General features: G+C 41.2%; 1 protein-coding gene across 7 annotated transcripts in view; it reads right to left on the bottom strand.

The window, feature by feature from the left end:
- The window catches only part of hip1 (huntingtin interacting protein 1), a 54,770-nt gene that overhangs the window by 11,918 nt on the left and 25,232 nt on the right, over nt 1–17,620 (bottom strand). For all 7 annotated transcript variants that reach the window (XM_042415354.1, XM_042415351.1, XM_042415355.1 and 4 more), the window contains 18 exons: nt 17,153–17,216; nt 16,093–16,235; nt 15,822–15,878; nt 13,989–14,069; nt 10,833–10,909; nt 9,902–9,963; nt 8,445–8,585; nt 7,097–7,154; nt 6,817–6,892; nt 6,390–6,533; nt 5,737–5,834; nt 5,394–5,466; nt 5,062–5,245; nt 4,405–4,493; nt 4,078–4,194; nt 2,909–3,010; nt 443–637; nt 97–244 (listed from right to left, as the gene is read on the bottom strand). In XM_042415354.1, coding sequence (XP_042271288.1) covers nt 97–244; nt 443–637; nt 2,909–3,010; nt 4,078–4,194; nt 4,405–4,493; nt 5,062–5,245; nt 5,394–5,466; nt 5,737–5,834; nt 6,390–6,533; nt 6,817–6,892; nt 7,097–7,154; nt 8,445–8,585; nt 9,902–9,963; nt 10,833–10,909; nt 13,989–14,069; nt 15,822–15,878; nt 16,093–16,235; nt 17,153–17,216 — 1,909 coding nt within the window. The remainder of the gene's footprint in view (nt 1–96; nt 245–442; nt 638–2,908; nt 3,011–4,077; nt 4,195–4,404; nt 4,494–5,061; nt 5,246–5,393; nt 5,467–5,736; nt 5,835–6,389; nt 6,534–6,816; nt 6,893–7,096; nt 7,155–8,444; nt 8,586–9,901; nt 9,964–10,832; nt 10,910–13,988; nt 14,070–15,821; nt 15,879–16,092; nt 16,236–17,152; nt 17,217–17,620) is intronic.

Below are 17,620 nucleotides of genomic sequence, written 5' to 3'. Positions count from 1 at the left end.
ATGCGCACCGAATCATAATTATTGTCCCATTACTGTAGCTCTGCTCTGTGTTTTATGGGGTTAAAACATTCAGAAAAATGTGTGTGGGCGTCTGACCTGCAGAGCTGGTGCAGCTGATGTGTGCCGGGTCGTCTATCTGCACCAGCGAGTCCTGAATGATCCTCTCTGCCTCTTCCACGGCTCCCTGCAGACTGGACCAGCGAGCTGCGACCAGCTGGCTCTCTAATGCCTGCTCCCTGCTCTCCTGTGGATGCAGACACATTTGAACTTATCACACCACTCATGAAGATATTTGGGGGAGTGGAGGGGTGGGGGGGGTGAACGTGATTAAAAGCTGACTTTGTTGTTGGGGATTCTCTCACTTGACGCTAAATACATCATCTGCTTGGTTTATTACAGCTAATCAAGAAAGTTAATTAAAAAAGCTCATTCAACCCTTAACCTTCTCATTAAGCTGATTCTGCAGGGCTTCTGCTGTCTTCACCCCGCTCTCCCTCTCACTGGCCAATGAGCTTTGGACTCGCTCTAGCTCCTCCCCCCGTACAACCAGCTCCGACTCCACCTTGGACAAGAACTGGACAAGCTCCGCGTTCGTAGACTCCAGGGTGGCGAGCTGAGTAATGAGCACCTCACCTGACTACATGGAGAAAAGGAAAAAGATACAGAAAGAGAAAAAGTTAACAATGAGGCACAATGATCAGACAGGAAGACATGGTTTGGATAATACGTAGCTGTCATGACTCGTCAGGATGTGGTACTGCATGATGCAAGCGCTCTGACCTCACAATAGAAAAAACACTTTGTCTTCAGCCACTGATCATAACAACGTTGCCTCTATTTAAGTTTGCGGATAGGCGTACCGTCTCCAGAGAGATTTGGGTTGAGGTTGAGTTTACAATCAAACGAACATCGGGAAGCTGCGGTTGTGCAATTCAGCAGCGATGCAACAAACATGAAACAAACAGAGTAACATCAGATCATCCTGCTTGCTGGAAAACTGTGTTACTCTGTTGGAGGACTGTGAAAAAACATTAAAGTGTTCTGCAAGTAAGAAAAAAACAGGTGAGAGACTTGCAGGCTGGGTGCCAGCAGGTCCGACAGAGAAGAAGGAATGTTGAGAGATGAAGGAGAAGCAGAATTATGACTATGAATGTAAACTGTGCAGCAGGAGCTGGTGAGAGCTGGACACTGGAGGCACGTGACAAGAGCGATATAACGTGGGATGTGTGTGAAAAGAACTGCGGAGATTACAGAGATGGAGGAGGAGGACAGAAAAAGTGGGAGGCTGAGAGACGGATGAGGGGGACGCAGAACGGTGCATCAATTATTATCTCAAAAATACACCAGCAAAACGACTTTTGCTAACTTTTGATAAGATACAGGAACCAACGGAGCTGTTTGGAAAATATTTGACTGCTTCTGTGTTTTCATTCAAGCCTCCTCTTTCAGATAGATGCCTTCAGTCGCCTGTTATAAACATCAACTTGGCATCTGCGAGCTCCACTTGGCTCAGCTGTGCAGAGATGACAAACGCAGGCCAGGAGAGACGATTAAGAAGAAAAGTAGAGGGTGAAAACAGTTTTGCTATTGTTTCCCCCTCCACGCTGAAAACCAATCCATTCAATCCCTGATGTCAAGGAAATTTATTAGCACATCAATTCTGTCAGAAACTGGATGTGTGTGAGCTTCTGAAACGGGTGCTGGAGGAGGACAAAGAGGGGAGGTGACATAAAAGAAACAAGACAAAAAGTGAAATGGCGGGAGTGACAGTGAGGATGACAGACAGGGTTTATGAAGTCTAAAAGAAGCACAAAGACAGTTTTGTGAGTGTTTTGAGGACTGTGTGAGTGTGACAGATAGGAAAATGTTTTTCGATGATGGTGGAACACTTCCACCATCATCAGGATCCAGGATCTGTTGATGCCACGTCTGAATAGTGAGGTATATGACATGTAGTATACTGTGTATAATATTACTTGGATCTCATGTTTCTTGGTTGATAACATGTAAAAAAGTTAAAGGACAGGTTTACAATTTTCTTAAAGTCTTTCTTAAAACCCATATGAACATTGAACTAGGTTTTTCTTGCTGTAATCATCCCTCCTATTCATACTGACCATCAGAAGATCCCTTGATAAAGCACTTACAATGTAAGTGATGGGGTCCAAAATCCACAGTCCTCCCTCTGTGCAAAAATGTGTTTGAAAGCTAATCTGAAGCTAATATGAAGCTTCAGCATCCAAATGAGTCAAATCAAGTAGATATCTTTCAACGTTACAGTCTTTTTAGTGCCAAAGTCTCTTTTTGTTATTATACTTCCACCGCAGCTCAACAGGGAAACACAAAGAGGGAATTTGATGCTAAAAAGACTGTAAATGTGGCAGATATCCACTTGATATGACTAACTCAGACTGCTGACACCTCATATAAGCTTCAGACAAACTTTTAAATGCACTCACTTACATTTAAAACGCATTAGGGGATCTCTTTATAGCCAGTATGAACAGGAGGAATAATTACAGTGAAGAAAACCTCTTTCACTGCTCATATGGACATCTGACAGCAGCCGATCCATGTGGTTTCACAAACACATGGATCTAATACAAAAGTGGGACATAAGTGAGATTCTCAAGTCATTTTTGAATATAATAGAGTGTATTACGGAAGAAGCTTATTATTACATTTTATCCAGACTGTACCCCATTAGGAGCACCAAGGTCTGTTAGTCAGGGTAAAAAATATCACATCATTAATCCTTTCACACTTTCTCCTAGTAGTCGGTATTATTTCCTTTTAATGGAACAGAAAATTGGAGACTTAATTTAGTAGTCCAGTATTTTTTTTTTTTTGCAGATTCACAATAATCGTGTTGTGTAAGGAGTCTAGTAAAGCTGTGAGGAAGACTGACCTGTTGTGATGAGGCCATGATGGTCTTCAGGGAGTCCAGGTCTGCCCTGCTGGACACCAGCTCTCTCTGCAGCTCCTGAAGCTGCTGCAGCTGATCCCTCTCCTAAACAAAAAAAAAAGTCTTCAGGTTATTTCAGGTAACTCACATCAGCTCAGCTTGAGATCATCAAGAAAAACGATGGACACATAAAGGATTGGGTTGCACCAGCTGTTTGTAAATTAATTACTAAGTTTGTGCGTAAAGTCCTTCCTAAATTCTTAGAAATGTGTTTGCACCATTAAAACTTAAGAAATGTCTTAGCTGGTAAAGACTTTAGTCATGTGTAAATTGGTTGCTAGGAAACAACTGTAGCACTGCCCAATAAGAAGCAATCAGCTATGTAAACAGGAAGTCACTGTAGCATCACAAGCTGTAACATAACTTACAAAAAATAACAGTTTTAGGGGCCAAAAAATAAAATAAACTTAATCCTTGGTGAATGTAGGTATGAATTTGTTTATTTATATCTGCATACTTGCATACTCATTTTAAAATGAGTAGTATTCATGCAGTTAACAGTGAGAGGGAAATATCCGCTAAGCTAAGCCAACTAAATATCTGCTAAAAACTAAAATATCTGCTAAGCTAACTGTCATTATTTGGTCCAACAATATTAGAATTGAGTTTTGTAATTTAAGTGTCAAGTCAGATATGTCGACCATTATTACCTTGTTTACTCTTCAATCTAAATAAATGCAACAGGTTTTGATTTAGTGAAGCTTGAATCTCCATTTAGTAAACACTGACGTTATAATGAGGATAAGTTTCAACTTATGAACAGCTGGTACAACCGGCTCCAAAACCTTTAGAGAAATGTCAGACATTATCTACCGTCGGCTGGGTCTCCATCAAAGTGTGTAGGACTTTCTGACACTCAGTGAGTTAGCTTGTGTTCTTCTTATATCTTAGTCTTACCAAAATCTTGAAGTTTAAAGCTCCATAAAGACAATATTTCTCCAAGAAGATGCCAAAGTCTTTTTATAGCCAAATAATTGCATTACCCCAAAAATCCACCTTTTACCTGATTATTTCGTATTTTCCTCCCTGTCAAAGCTATGGTTACTTGCTCCCTGCAGTCACTATCAAAGTATGCGTGTTTGGTGCTTATATAAAATGTGTGTCATCCTCACCTGTCTGTCTGCAGCCTCCTGGGCGATTTTCACCTTCTCTTGCATCTCTTTCCTCACCTCCTCCACTTCATCCTGTGCTGCCCGGGCCACCGTCATCTGCCGGGTCACCTCTGCGTTCTGCACACACAGAAGCACATGGGACACAGATGCAGACGTGCAGAGATACATACCAACATAATTTAGGACAGAGGCTGGACCTTCAGCTTGGAGGAAATATAAAAAGGACACTACAGGGACAGGACTTAATTTAACTTCAAAGTTTTTATAGGAGGACACAAGGACATAAGGGAAGGATTTTATGAACATTTTATGATGCATTTTTCTCACCTTCCTCAGCAGGTCTGCGTGACTCTGAACAAGCTCTGTGTACTTCTCCTTCAGTTTGGTGTAGCGCTGCTCATTGGCCTGAGCTTTTTCTGCAAAGCGACGGTAAATGACGGAAGCATGTGAGGAAACTGCAGTTAAACTGTTGTTGCAATAAAGCTATAAAAGGCCTAGTTTGATAACTTCTTTTTATCCAATCACCACTTATTGTTTTCTACTTCTTTTTTGTCTCTTGTGAGAAATTAAAGGATGAGTGTTTTTAAATCGCTGCTCCCTGTTTAGTTTCTGGTCTTAATTTTGAGTGCAGACAGATTTTTTTTCTCCAACACTGGAACAATTAAATAATTTAAATTCTGAGAGGAAGCAGCCTACCCTTGAAATACATCTACACTTCCAAATCTGCAGCCCACACTACTTAGTAGAGTCACTGATATAACCAGGAGCAGATGGAAGAATCAGAAAATGAAGGTGATAAAACACGAAGCAGGAAGTCTTCACTGGACGTTTAATGGACTAGTGTGTCCAAAGAAAGTTAATATCATGTCCCTGTTCTGTAAAAGTGGGACAGCATCCATTGTGTTTACATTTTATTCAACACTACTTGAATTGTATCAATACAGTAAAAATATGTAATAATGCCGAGCTGATAGAAGTACTAACTCTCTATCTCCGTCAGGCTCCGCTGCTCCTTCTCCGTGTCCTCTCGGACCCTCCGCAGGTCATCCAGCTCTGCCCTCAGGAACTCGCTCTCCCCTGCGGCCTGCAGTCTCAGGTGGCTCTGCTCCGCTAGCTCCGCCTCCAGCTCATTGATACGCCCGCGCAGTGCCTGACACAACCGACCACTCTGGTGAGGGATGCAGAGAGAGGCAGGGAGGGAGGAAAGGGAACAGAGTAGGAATAAGAGACAGAGATGGAGAAAAAGGTGATGAATTTTTTGTTGTTGTTGAGATATGAGTCTGAGATAAATAACGGGAGATTATTCTTCTCTTTACCTCCAGCCTGAAAGATACCAACTCCTCTTTTAAGGCCTTGTTCTCCTTGGTCAGCTGTTCAATCAGACGGTCTCTGATGCACACAGAAAAACATCTCTCCTCAATCAAACGCTTAATGATCTTTGTTTCTATTTTTGTATTGTAGTGAACTGAAAACCCATATCTGTGCGGCAAAGTAAACTGGGGATCAGTGGATAATAGATGTAAAAAAGACAGGTGTATCTAATTTTTTGGTGCAAATGTATGTAAGAATAATTTCTCTTCTCCTCCTTTAACTGTAATTGTTATGACAGCTATAACAATACAAATACACATATAACAATGTAACATTTTCAAGCCTTACTTGTCGTCTTTGCGCATGCCGTTCTGACTGTTGAAGTTGAATGGGTCAATAGCAGCCGAGGTGCCAAACAGGTCGTCAAACTTTGTCTCCACAGGAGCCTGGGTGAGAATGTTTAATACTGGTAAAACTTAACATGTCCTGATGTCATTGAATCATTACATACTGGAGTTTGTATATCCAAATATATGTTTCTGTAGCTCCATGTCATCTAATGAACTACATTTAACACACCTGGTTATGAATTCACTGCTAAAAACAATATTCAGCTCATGCACTGTCTATCATCCAGGTGTTTTGCAGCTGGACTGCTCTGAAGGTCCAAAATTAATAATCTCATTACATAAGAAGACAAATATTCTCAAGTTCAGCTTCAACAGCCAGTTATGTGAACGTCAACATCATGACATGCTAACAAAAATATAAACCAGATATTCATTAAGTAGGATTAGCAAGAATGTAACAAATATGCTGTTTCAAATGGGAGACTATTCCCTGCTAGCATCTATTCCCTCCTGAATACTCCCACAATCAAAACATCCCTCTAAATTTTTTGATTGCCGATTATAGCAGCACACAGCCAGACAGCAGCTCACAGAACAGATGGGTTGCATTTAAGAAGGCACCATTCAGAGATACTTGTCTGGTTTATTTACCGGCAGCACAGGGACGTCGGTGTCCACCAGGTCGTCTGTTTCCACCACGTGCTCTGACTCGGGGGACGACGACTCGGCCGGGATCACAACCACGGGGCTGATGTGCTCCGACAGAGCCGATGCACGCAGGAAGTTAGGAGGATTCTGTAACAATCACACATTTTTTTATTATATAAGAATGTTTTTCAACTTTTGCAGCATTAAGAGAGGGACATGCATAATGCAGTTTCCCAAAAGCACCAATCAAGTATAGTTTAAAGGTTTATAAATAACTGGTAAATAAACTTATACTATCAAAAAACAGAGGTTTTTAATGGAAAATGATTAAACTGATTGGTTAACCTGAATCAGCCCTAATGGGTCAACCTGGAGCTTAGGTGTGTTTAATATGTGGAAAAAGTTAAGATTTACGAAAGCCAGTCCTCACCTCAGGCAACTGTGGGATCTGAATCAGCCTCTTGAAGTACTGCAAGTTACTGGAGCGATAAAACAGACTCTTTAATCTGAAACAGAGAGAAGGAAAGATAAGCACAGACACAAGGAAAAGGGGAATGGTGAGAGAATCAGAGTGAGGTTTAGACTTTGAAAATTCATTCAACATGGTACTAAAAGTTCAGTCCTCTGGGTCACACACAGAGAGTACCAGTGAAACTGTGACTGACTGGTTTTCTGCCTGTGTGTGTGTGACTGCGAGTGGAAGTTCATACTTCTTAAACTGTTCCTGGAAGCGATCTCTGTGGCCCTGGAGAGTGTCTGCTGGAAGGCCTGCAAGTACACACAAAACACACACACACATCAGTGCTTGGGCATGTAAAGTGTTCAGGTGAAACGAATATATCTGTGCTTGAGTGCACACATGGATGATGGGATTTGTGGATGAATATATCAAAACTGTCAGGTGAAAGCCTCCAAATCTACAAAACGCCAGCTTCTCAGAAACTGAGAGAAGGTTTTTTGAGATGCATTTTAGAGTTCATGCAGCTGAGCTGTGAAAGATTTCCTGAGCTCAAGGGGTCAGAGAAATTCTTAAAATCAGAGAATAGCATGTCGTCTTTGAATGTTTTGAAGAAAAGCGTCACCCATTCTAAGTATTCAAACACATTATTTTTACACCTGAAGATGTTTAAGAGCTGAAGGTAAAGCTAGAAACTCATCAGCTAAATCCAATGCTGATTAACAGAGGTTGGGCCTCATGCAAGAGCCACTCCAGACCAGATTTAAGTGGTGCGTATGAGTGATTTAAGAGAATTTGTGGCATTTACCGATTTTCTCGACAAAATTCAGAGTGGTCCAGACCTGTCGTATGAGTATTATAGTCTTTGTTCTTTGACTAAAATAAATAATAATAAAATTTCTTTTTACCATATTATCATCATCATTGCTTGCCAAGTAGATTTTTTAGAGAGATTTTTGAGATTTAATTGGTATATTTTGGCATATTGGCATAACTGACCTCCTATCGGCATATCTGACCTCCACTCTGTTTTTATTTCTGCTCTAATGACCTGTCGTTGGTAGTGTAATCATATTTTCTAATTGTTTCCCGTGATATGACTACTGACCCTGCAAAATTTGTTATGCTTTTGTCTGCTGCCTTTGAAGCTCCGAAGTGTTCATTTTACTCCTGGGTGACATTTTTATGAATGAAGCCTTATATGGTAATTCAAGGGCGCTGATTATGCTCTATAATAAAATCCTACATACTCGCCTCCTCATGAAGAGGTGGCATTCAACAGGTTAAAACAAGCGATTTACAAAGAGTTTGTGCAGATGGGAGAGTCTAGTGAATCTTGGAACACAAAAAAATGACTAACGAAACTGTGATGTACTGTAAGTTAATTATCATTAAAATAGGTGGCATTTCCCTTTAGCTTGGAGTCAACACATGTAAAATCACCAAGACTGGAGATAAAAAACTTGTCCAAAAACTTCAGAAATATTAATAATGCAGCATATTTACATCTTCACCAGAAACATTGAACAACTTTAACTGAGTGCTGTTTCTACTGAGCCTGTAGTTGTGCAGTTTGACCAACAGAGGTGTGTGTCACTCACATGAGTGCAGCTTAAACAGCAGCTTCACGGTGTAGTCATACAGGTGGCTGCTGTCCAGGATGACTTGGATGAGGGGGGCAAGACGACACTGGCCCGCCGCCGTCACAGACACCGACCGAGACATGTCGAGAGAGCTGAATACTGGGAGTGGAGAGAGAAACACACACCCAGTCAATAAATGCACACCCAGGAACAACACACACACACACACACACACACACACACACACACACACACACACACACACACACACACACACACACACACACACACACACACACACATTCACACATCAGTGATTATTAAGGCAAAAACAGAGAGACATGAATTTTTCGTTAATCAATTAAGTTGCCGGACTCTGTTCACTGCCTCAATCAGCCACTACAATTAATCAGCAATACACCATTCACTCATGCTTACTGAAAAAAGGCAGGAAATAAGGGTTTAAAATGGAGCAGAAACCTGAACACTAACATGATTGTCTGACTCCCCCTGGCTCTCTCTCTACCATCATTACGCCCCTGTTTCATTTCCCTGCCGCCCTGCTCACACCCTCCCTAAAGCCTGAGAGCCTCTGTGCACTGCAGAGGTGTGGTTTCCTGCACAACTAGAAAACACACACACACAAACACACACAAAGAAACACAAGCAGTCACACAGACACCTCAGGCCTGGTCTCTTTACCCCTTAAATGACGTGATTCTTTTAAAATACACCAGACCAGAGGAGGAAGCTGACAAGGCCTTGGAAATTAGGGTGTGAGGTCACCCAACACAGACTCTAATGTTTTATTATTTTAAGATCACATCCAGCATCTGAGTCGCTCAAAATACCACAGTTACGAGAAGAAAAAGTTGCCTTTTTTTAACATGAACACTGAGGCTGAGATATGAGTTTACGGAGATGACGCTAATGCTGATATTAAATTCTAGTGGATGTCTTCATTTCTCTAGAAAGGGGAGGAGGAGGAGGAGATAGTCATCATCAGGACGCAGAGTGAAGGGCATGATAAATAGAAACCAGAATGTAATTTCCTCTTGCTCATTTATGAATGGAGGAGAGCGCAGCTTTTCCAGCATTTCCTCTGGTCACATACCGGCTGTCTATTTTTAGTCCCGTCCATACTTTAAGAGACCTGGGATGACTCACTCAGACAACAACAGGGCTCCAGTACGTAACCACTAATAGGTTTGTAGCCGACTGAGTCAGATGAGGTGGAGCTCTGACGTTACTGCTGATATCATCAGTCCACATCTGTCTGTGGAACTGTCTATTTCTGTGCCCCGTTACAGATGTGAACCTATCGCTCAGACTGTGTTCTTCCTGTCTGTTGTCAAGTGTGAACTCATGTGCATCAATCTGTGCGTTTGTGTGCCCGTGTGTAACGTTGTGCTTTGCCTCAGATAAGCGCAGCTGGTAGCGCAGAGCAAACAGTCAGACGGACCAGAATAACTTACCGCCCAAGAAGAGGTTGAGCTCACACTCCAGATAGTCAAACATCTCTACTGTCAACTGGAAGCTGGAGGAGGACAGACAGAAAGATAGAGAAAAAATAAATCACACGTTTTTGAGCAGACACACATGTCCGTTTTCAAGAAAGAAACGTGATTTCCAGTTTAGGCACATATTCTGGCCCGGGTCGGGATTTTCCATTTGAAGGCTGGTTGTTTTTCTGTTCCCTGTTCCTGAACAGCACGGCGCTCAGGCAGACGCTCAACGCTGGATAAATGCCTCCGTGTGCTCTGATTGGCTGAGTCATGCTCACAGCTGCAGTGAAATATCTAACATAACAGGCACCTGTAACTGCTTAATACAGCGGTTACCCAACATGGAATAAAGTGGAGCGGTCACAAGTAGATTAAAGGGATAAGAAAGAAAACATCTTTCTGTTACACAATGTTTTTTTTTTTTCTGACATTCCTCAAATGTTTGATTTTTTTCCTTTGTGAAATACAAGATACTTTTACATCTTCAGGTCTTTGAAAACCTTTTTTGTTTTGCTCTAGATGTAATTAGACTTTTTATCTCAGCTTTGTGATTTTACAGCAGTGTAAAGAATAAGCTTCGATGAGATAATAACATTTAAACATGACTATTAAATTCATTAAAATACAAGAATATGTTCACCATTTGAATTTGTCAAACTGTTTTTTTCCACCAGCTTGTGCTGAACAGCGATCCTGATCTTGATGAATAGCTTCATGTGGCTCATTTGTAACATGAACGTCAGCTCTGGTGCATCATGATCAGAATATTCATCCGGTTTCATTTCATTTCACACTTTTGTCTACGTAGTTGAGAAATGACACAAAACCCCATTTATAACCACAACGATAATAACCACATTAATACCAACAACAGCCGAAGCAACCGACAGGCCACACTCACAAGTTGTTAACGTCATTCTCTCCCGCCTCGTCAAGCTGTCTGTTTGACATCTGCAGGTTGCCGGGGAAACGAGGGTTCTGAAAGAGAAGACCACAAGAGGACGGCTTTAAGCTCAAATAACAAGTTCAGCGACCCCAACGTCCATCTGAGACGAGCACAAGTCCGTTTACAGGCAGAAGATGATGTTTCATCCCAATAACATGCTGATAAAATTTGTCTTGTTGTGCTTGAAGTGCTGGAATATAACTATATACATTTGCTCAAGTACTGTACTTATGTAATTACTGTAGAATTTAATACTTCTACTCCACTACAGTTCAGATGGAAATATTGTACTTTTTTTCTCCACTACATTTATATGACATCTTTAATAACTAGTTGCTTTACAGATTGAGATTTTTAATATAAATCATATGACAATGATGCACCGTTATAGATTAAAATATTCAACAGTATAAAAAAATGGCTCAAATTAGTTAAAACTACAACAGCTAAATGCTACATGTAAATACATAGTAATAATAATCAAATAATCTGATATATATTGGTATGATAATAACATGGGCCAATAATACTTATTTACACTAAAAAAAGTTTTTCTTCTTGTTCCTTCAGTTGGATGTTTGAGCTTCACTGTGCAGAATGATGTGTGTGCAGAGTTTGACACTTGAAGGCTGTTTTAACTTTCATCTGCTGAAAGTGGAAAGTTCATCTGCGCTCATCTTAAATCTGAGTTAAAGGTGTGAACCTACAAGCAGGATTTGCGATGTCACAACCTGTTTTTGTGACCAGTTGTGGTCCAATGTGCAACTTACATAACTTACCATAGTGTGATGTGGAAATCGGAAGCCTCAAGTGCAGTGCATCAGAGTATTTTTATGTCTTAAAACAAGCGTGGGTGCGATTTTTAAGTGACTTATTTAAGTTTTATTTTCAATGCACAACTATTAATGGTAATGGTGTATTTTTACACTGCAGTATTGCTATAAAGGGTCTGAATACTTCCTCCACCTCTGCTGGCCGGTAGGTTTTTAAGATGAAACCCTTTGAATCTCTCAAGTAAATGTACTGTATGTGTTCACTACTGTGTTTTTTGTCCCACCAGATGGATCCAATCAAAACTAAACCCTGGTTATGTATCAAACAGGCTGTTGACTGGCTGCTTGTCACAATGGATTTAAGTTGCAGCATAAAAACTTGCAAACTATACCTGTTTCTCTCTGCCTACATGGTTAACTAGCTTGATACTGTTTGACATTTAATGCTATTTCCTTGTAGTGAGCAGGTGTGAGGACACCAAAGAGACGAAAAAAGATCCCCTGTGGTCAGGTGACAGATGTAACTTTTTCTGTACTGAATATTTTACACATCATAAGGCAGTGTTGGGCAAATAGCGGCCTGTGGGCCAAATCAGGCCCTCCAGCAAATATATTTGGCCCCTGATGAAAGCTGAAGTTTTGACTTCCACAATTACATCAAAAGTTGTACATCATTTTTAACAAACCTACTGTAGAAAACAAAATAAATATAATGCTTGTGTAAATCCCAAAAAATATAACCTTGTTACATCTGATACTGCCCCCACATGAGAAGAGCATTAAAACCATGTTGCATCGTGTTATTTGAACAGTTGATGGTGCTGACATTTAATCTCATAAACCTACCAGCAATTTAATTTTAATGTGTGAATTCTAACACTTGCTTTAATTACAATTGTTGTTTTTCACAAACACAAATAGGAGGCAGTTTAACAGAAAATCTAAGTCAACAACAGACTTTCAATCAGCCGTTCATGAAGCAGGCCGCTGTTTATTGCAAGTGGATTAGCTCATAAAATACGTCTCTAATCCAATAAAGTGCAACAGAGATCATATATCTGCATACAAGTGATTTCTAGCCAATTTAGTATTAAAATAAGCTGTAACTTTGTTAGCCTTCACTTACAATCCTAAGCAGTGTTATGAATCTATTTAATTCTCAAATTAATTTAAAGAAATAAACAAAACATATAGGCCTGCATTTTTCTTGAAAAGACCTCTCACTAAGGTATTATCAGTTAAGGAGCCATATTTATATGGAATATACATTACTGTGCAAAAGTTTTAAGCACCCTGGATGTTTAGATTCCTATCCATTATGCAATACCATCAGGGAGGTGTCTGATCGGTCCCAAATTTATTCATGACATGACAATGACCCCAAGCATACAGCTAGAGTCATAAAGAACTATTTTCAGCGACAAGAAGAATGATGACTCCTGCAACAGATGGTATGGTGTGGCCCCCACAGAGCCGGGATGGTTACAACAACCTACCTGCAAGTTACCATGAAAAACTGTGTTAAAGTGTACCGAGGAGAACTGCAGCTGTTTTAAAGCTGCTCACAGCAAATATTGATTTCATTTACTCAACTTTGTAAGAAGTTAATTGATAAATTGAAAACAATTTATAGCAATATTTTTGTAAGCGTTCTCACTTTACTTTTAGTGCCTAAAACTTTTGCACAGTGCTGTACAAGTAAACATTAGATAATGATTATTTTGCAAGTAAAAAGGATCCAGGCAGACGTTTCTCTTAGCTTGCTAGTTCTTGGTAGGTTAAAAGTTAATATGAGACTGTGTTTACAGGAGCTGATGGTTGATTAATTGACCTTTATCAAGTGTGTGAGGAGAGACTGTGCATTACTTCTACCTCTGTGGGCTGAACAGTTGTTTTAGATCAGCTTACAGATCAACCAGTATGTTGACGTGTAAGTGACTATGAAGACAAATTTAGCAAATACTGGGCACAGAAAGGGTGAAATCAAAGCTGATCAAAGGGTTTAGTCACATAATTCCTTTGATTCTCCAGTGGCGTCTTGGCAAAGACAACCCTCACCCTTGGGTAAGACTTATCCAGCCGTCAGCAGAGCAACAACTAACCACATCTTCCTGTGATAGCATCAACACTGTGTGTTGGTCCCTCCACCACTGTTGCTCAGCTGTCTCATAAAAAGGCTACATTACAGATTCTTGTGAGGCCATTAGTGTAAAAGCCAGAATTTTCTATGAAGCAGGCCCCCCGCAGAGACACTCTGGCACTAAAAAGAGAGTCTGAGACAAAGATAATGTGTGATGAGGGAGACTGGCGCTTGGTTTTATAGGCCAGGCCAACTCACTTTGATGTGAAACTCCATTTTGGTGATGAGCAGTTTGAGGTAGATGCTGCACAGCTTCCCATAGCCTTCACTCAGGTGACCCTGGGGGAGAGAAGAGGAGGGAGATGCGATAGAGAGAGTGAGAGAGAGACATCAAGAGAAAAAAAAAGACATGATAAAAGGTAGGAAACAATTTCTCCTCCTCCTGGAAGATTTGCAAGTTTGCTGGTTACCGAGGAAGCAAATCTTTTGGTATTTCAAGGAAATTTACTGCGGCACTTTGGCTGAAGGCAGCATTCAATAAACACGCAAAGAGCGAGCTATTTACATACTGCAGGACTGAACTACACCACAGCAGTAAAACGATTCTGTCTTCCTACTGCACTGAAAAACACAGCTCAGTTTGGAGAAGGTACAGTTCACTTTAATCTGTGTGAAAATAACTCGGATCTGAGAGCGGGGGATAAAGCTGAACTGCCATATAGCTATGCAGCCAATTGCTTCTCACTTCCTCTTCCCTCGAGCCTGGGAGAGCGGGTGGCGATGACACAACAGGAAAGTGAGGCCACAACCCCGGTCACAGGGACCAAACTTCCTGTATCCTCCTGCCTGATGACATCAGCAAAAAACTGACTAATGAAAAAACAATTTGGGGCGGAGTAAATCCAGGAATAGGTTAAATTACAGGATCTCCACCCAAGACAACGTTGACACATAACTGAAGAGCGGCTGTTGAAATTCAGCGGCCTGATGGAGTCTATGCAGGCTTACACAACAAACCCCGTCACTTTCAACAGAGATGTCGGCATCAATACTCGAAGGAGACTCAATGCAAACGTTATATCCGATCAGACTTTAAATCTATACAGGAAGCATGTCCCATCATTGAAAAAAACAGGTGAGAGCAGGAATTACCCACAGAAAAAGCTAGAAACTAGCTTATATAATATTACTGCCACAGCATGTAGCTGGCAGGCCATGTGTGTTGTGAGCTCTGACAGTCACATTGTCTGTCACTCCACTCCAACGGCAGCAGGCTGACTAGACAGAATCATGTGCTGTAATGTGATGACCACGACAACGAGGACAGCTGGTGGCTTTACTCACCAAAACACGAGCTCCCTTTTAATTATATGTGATTCACACACAGCAGAAAAGTGCTGCCACACGTCCAACTGTCAGACATGTTGCGCTCCAATAAGTGACGTCAGTGCAGGTGTTTGCTTTCAAAAGGGGCTCTCCAAAACCAAGTTGGCTATGATTTCCTCTACATTTCAATTCGGCATAGAAAATGGCACGTGCCACTTATGCTGACCCGGAAAGATGGTTTTGCGCAGCACGTAAACAAGATACCACATGTAGCGGCAGCATCATACACAACGCAGACTAATAAACGCATTCTTGTCGTGGCTGAATTCAAATGGATAAGTTACTCTCTGCCAACATTAACATCTGTGAAAAGCTGATATTATGTCCACCGCCAGCTGCTGTTTGATCATAAGCTGATAGAGATCAAACGTCATACCTGCCTCCTCATATGCTGCCTGCGCTCAATGTAAGCAGGTTTCCACACCGCCCCCGCTTCGTTAACAGGCAGCACGGCCAGCTCGGCCAAACAGAGCACAAACATGTTCTGACATCACAATTGAGGTGCGGCCAGAGGCGTCGCACAACTAGAGTATTGATTTTCCTTTTAAAGATGGAAATAAAAGGTTTTTATAATGACAACTCCTCCTGTTATTCAACCATGTTTCATCTTTTAATATTCAAGATACAAAGTCGTCAGTGTGTTCCTCACACTCATGACTGCGTGCTGTGACCGCACAATGAATTAATCTGTGTGTCCTTCCTTACCCACATCCTGCTCATATCAGTTAAATCAGCCTTGTTCCTCATGGAGTCCTTGATCACCTGGAAGGATGGAAGCAGAAACAGAGAGAAGTAAGGAGCAGGTATAGTTAACTGAATGTAGATGAAGTGTAACATATTATTAGCTTGAGTATTGAGTGGATGGCTGTTAAGATTTTCAAACCAGTTACTGTGGGGGGGGGGCAAGGTTTCAAAAGAACAGGTAAGATGTTTTCTGATATGCGAGTGGAAACGGTGTTATGTCGTCTTTACGTACGTTTGGATGTCCGTCTCGCAGCAGCTTGTGGAAGACGTGGCAGAACTTCCAGCACAGCACCGCGTTGCTGGAGAGAGGAAGCCGGTTGACCGCCGCCCAGAAAGTGTGGGCACCTTTTTCATGATGGGTGCCCAAGATGCAGGGTAACAGGGACAGTCAAGGATCGCTGGTTTACAGGGCATGACATTTTTCTCTGTGGCTTTAGTATGACTCCTAACCAATATTACATCATCATCTCTTTTTCTCTGTCATTTCCTTCCCCCAATTTATTTTTCTCCCTATTACCCGGTCTGGACGTCTATTTTTATTGTCACTCTCCATTTCTTCACATAGATACAACTCTAATATACTTCAGAATCATCCTTTTCTTTTCCAAAACCAATCATCACTCCAAAAAACCCCAGAATTAAAAAACTGTTTAAACTGATTTCCACAAGTTTTATGTCATCATCATCTGATTACTTTAAATTGCAGTAGTTGGAAACATATGATATGCTGTATGTTGCCAGTTTCAACTAAGTTTTGGTAATAAAACATGAAGAGAAAGATGGGAGAAAAGCCAAACGAGCTGCTGAGTCTGTCTATAAAATATGGTTAAACTGAAGAGCGCTTGTACTGGAAATTTTATTTTTAAAACCCAAATTACAAGCTTTTTCATTTTCAACATAAACACCAATAACATAGGTCAATGAATACATTTAAAAAAAATCATACTAACGAGGCTTATACACTCTATTTAGTGGCCCCTCTCCTCAGGATTTTTAAATTAGATTTGAGCTTTTTAGTGTGTTTGATGTAACAGAAATGGAGGAAAACTGTAAACAGCACTCCTCTCTGTCTGCTTTGTGTTCTGTATCACACATGACTAAAGTAGCTCTGCAGCAGAGCCACATGTAGATGCTGGGGTTACACTAAGTTTGTTGTTTTGATCTTGCACTAACATCACCCTCCAGTCATGAAGGAACACTCCAGTTTCCACACACACACACACATACATACGGGAATCTGGATAACACACTTCTTCTCCTCACATACACACATGCAGACAATATGAGGATATTCCTGGCATGCTTCTCTTTGACAGCGACCTCCTGTGTGTTGATGGCCTTATTGATGCTGACAGCCTGTAGAGAGGAGGAAAGGAAGGGCAGAGGAGAACAGAGGAAAGAAACAGAGAACATAAGTCAGCCCACAGCCTTTTTTTCATCTTTAAACGCTACTTACAGGAAAAAAATAAAATCATAAAAATCTCAGAGTGTCAAGCGTTTCATTTCAAAACCTGACACCCTTCCACCTTTCAGAAAGTTGCTTTTCCTTTTCTAACCACCTGGGGAGCGGGGAAGCAGCAAAGTTTGAGTAAAAGGTGATTGACCCATTTTCTGCAGAGTTGGTATTCAAGGCAGCAGCCGAGAAGCCCGAGCTCCTCTCTCCTTTTGATGAGCTCCACCGGCCTCGGTGAAATGAGACATACACCATCACATCTCTCTTTACCTGCAGTCATCATCTCAAATTACAGACAAGCAGAAGA

The sequence above is a fragment of the Thunnus maccoyii genome, chromosome 6 (genome assembly GCF_910596095.1).
Source record: "Thunnus maccoyii chromosome 6, fThuMac1.1, whole genome shotgun sequence".
Taxonomy (NCBI): Eukaryota; Metazoa; Chordata; class Actinopteri; order Scombriformes; family Scombridae; genus Thunnus; species Thunnus maccoyii.
Note: the sequence above shows the minus strand (reverse complement) of the source record. Positions and strands in the feature narration are given on the sequence as shown.